Below are 3069 nucleotides of genomic sequence, written 5' to 3'. Positions count from 1 at the left end.
TTGATATTTGCAGCTACCAATTACTTATTTTCACAACACATCAAGCATCAAAAAGTAAAATGATAAGGGGTCTATTGTCAAAATTAGATGAAACAATTAAACTTGTTTAATGTAAATAACAGCAATAATGAACTGAGGTAGAACAAACAACTCACGTTACAAAAATGAAAAATAAAAATACAAAAAGGAGTTGTCCTCCTTCTAATACAATGAATAAAGAAAAGTAAATTGGTGAAACATCGACCTTATTTGAAAATATTTGTTATCCGGGAATATGCATGTAGAACTATTGATTAGACATGACATTTTGCTATTTGGCTGAAGAATCACCCTAGCTCCGAGCCAAATCGATGAATCCATGGAAGAAGAATGGAGGAAGGAATTGAATTCAATTAGCGGAAGTTGAGGCCCTCAAAAGTCTGGCCATATTTCCAATACTTGTTTGGGGTAACATTCGGTGAGATAACGAATCTGCCATCACTTGTGGTAACTTTAAAAGTGAGGCTCTCTTCTTCAAGGCTGCAACTTGTTTGCCATTTTGAACCCCAATTTTTATGCAATGGTGTCCAATTCAACTTGTTATCACCCTTCACTTCGACGTGTGATATATCTCCAGCACCACCTACGTTCCATATTGTGACTAGAGTCCAGTGTTGAGTGCCAGTAATGGTAAACTTGATACCTCCTTGCTTCTTGCATGAAACCCTACGATATGCAACAGGAACAATGCCAGCCTTGTACTCAGCAATGTGTTTGAATGCCGGATAAGCAATATCAAAATGTTCACGCGGTGGATTGCACCAACCGCCATCGTTAGCGTCTTGATGGAAATTTGGTGGGCAAAAGTTTGTGGCTGTGACAAAGAGAGATGGTTGCCCGGGAATGCAAGATTTAGGGTCGTCAATACATTTGATCTCAAAACAAGCACCACAAGCTGCCCCATTGTGAAACAAAGTTGTGCTCAAAGCTGTTGTTCCCTCACCGTATCCTTCTCTTGTAACATCCGAGTAACCACAAGCTCCACCAAATGATCCGGTGTCTCCGGTGTAAAAGGTGGCATGAGCATGTTTCCACGGGCCAGGCTTGAAATCATGTTCATGTGCTTCTCTATCAGCGGAAGAAAGTTCTGGATGTGTTGGTTTTGCAATAGGCACTCCAGGTAGTACCGGGGGAAGGTGCTCCACAGGCATCGGCTGGACTGGCTGCGGCTGTAGCTGTGGCTGCGACTGCACTGGCTGTGGCTGTACTGGCTGCGGCTGTTGCTGTACCGGCTCTACCGGCTGTGCTGGGTGTGGTTGTGGCTGTACTGGCTGTGGCTGTTCATGCACTGGCTTCCTTTTATGTTGATGTCCCTTGTGATGAGGAACCCAAGGCTTGTTGTGTCTGTGATGATGACGACGTCCGCGATGTTTTCCCCCATTTTGTTGTTGGTGACTTTCACCAAAATTGGGCAATGTAGCAGCAGCTAAAAGCAGCATCAACACAGCTGCTGATGACAATGCTTTCAAAGGCGACGCCATGGTTATCCTTTTACACAAAAAGGGGTTGGCTATGCCTTTGAATGTCTAGCTTAAATTATTGTGTATTTTGTTTATTTCTTTTGGTTATATTTCCCATTTGCAGCTCTCTGCGTGCATCATATATACTGCTCAATTGTCTATGTTTGTTTTGCTATTTTTAAATTTGATCGTTTTTCATTGGTTTTGTTTCCAAAGATGCCTCTCCTTCCAAACAAATATTAAGTTTCATTATGGTTAGAAAGTTTTATATGGTTACAATTTTCTTTCTTTTTACTACCAAAAATCTAGCTAGAATAATTCAATGCCAATCACATCCGAAATTTTCGAAATGTTATTGGCCTATATTATTTGAATTAAGCAAAACTTTTAACTGATTCTAAATAGACTTGTTAAACAACTTAAGATTAAAGCAATTTTAGTTTATTGATTTTAACCTTCTTCCCATAAAACTCCTACATAATCTTAGTCCATGGCTATACTCACGAAAATAGCTAGGAGGACAAAAATTTTATTGTGTGTATGTATATACACGAGATTCTTTTATATAAATGAGATTACCTACAAGATTGTGAATTAATTATTACCTACAAGATTATGAATTAATTTCGCTTTAGCTAAAACGATAATGATTTGCAAAGTAAAGAGGATTGTCAACACCGTCAAAGCTCAGGAGTGCAGTCATAATGAAGATTACCAAAATAATTTGAGAAAATTGGGCTGAATTTTGAGGTTTATGAGATTCTGGCGATGTTCCAAAGGAGTTTTGAGGTGATGTTGAGCACTTAGAGCTTGGATATCTTCAACTTGAGAACAAAAACTTGAAAACAAAGAGAACTTGAATATCTTCGATGCCTAAGTCAGTATTTGTGTAATGGATGAAGGTTTATATCCTAAAACCTTAGTTAAGAGTAAGATACCAACAACTTATATCATAACTTTAATAAATTATATAAGCCGAAAACCAATTGGGTGCGTTTGGTTACTCGGATTGTATTTAAATGTAATGTATTTTGGGTATATTGATCTTAATACAGCACCAAAGCTTCCGTTCCCTTTGTAGTTGCATTTTACCTTCAAATGCATATTGAGTGAATTATCATCCTTGCTTCTGGTTCCTTGTTCGTGGAGGTCCGTGATTCTGGTATGCGCTAGTATTCTGATACTCAAGTTAGCTTAAGAATAAGGAAGTACATGTTTAGTATGACTTATCTAATGGTTATAAGTATTTATTTAATCTCATAAGCTTTTTAAAAATTTCTTGTTTTTATTTGATTATTTTTTCAATAGAGTTTTTGAAAATTAGATAAGTTATTTTGTCTCTATCAGTAGGCTTAAATTTGTTTTTTTTTTAAATAAACATTGGAAAGTTTTTTAAACTGTTAAAATATCTAAAATATTATTTACTTCTTTAACAATATTATTTCATTCATTTTATAACATAATTTTAAAAAACTTGTCTATTAAAATAATTTTATAATTTTCAGTAAAAGTTCTTATTAACACTAAACAACTAAATTCCTTTTTTTGGGGGGAAGGGGTGGGGGTGGGG

General features: G+C 36.5%; 1 protein-coding gene across 1 annotated transcript; it reads right to left on the bottom strand.

The window, feature by feature from the left end:
* Positions 1-240: 240 nt before the first annotated feature.
* On the bottom strand, positions 241-1560 carry LOC102608217 (expansin-A9-like). Its single transcript, XM_006493487.3, has one exon. The coding sequence runs from the start codon at positions 1518-1520 to the stop codon at positions 393-395; it is 1128 nt and encodes a 375-aa protein (XP_006493550.1). The 5' UTR covers positions 1521-1560; the 3' UTR covers positions 241-392.
* Between the last annotated feature and the right edge of the window lie 1509 nt (positions 1561-3069).

This window comes from Citrus sinensis, chromosome 6 (assembly GCF_022201045.2).
Source record: "Citrus sinensis cultivar Valencia sweet orange chromosome 6, DVS_A1.0, whole genome shotgun sequence".
Taxonomy (NCBI): domain Eukaryota; kingdom Viridiplantae; phylum Streptophyta; class Magnoliopsida; order Sapindales; family Rutaceae; genus Citrus; species Citrus sinensis.
This window is presented reverse-complemented; position numbering and strand designations above follow the sequence as displayed.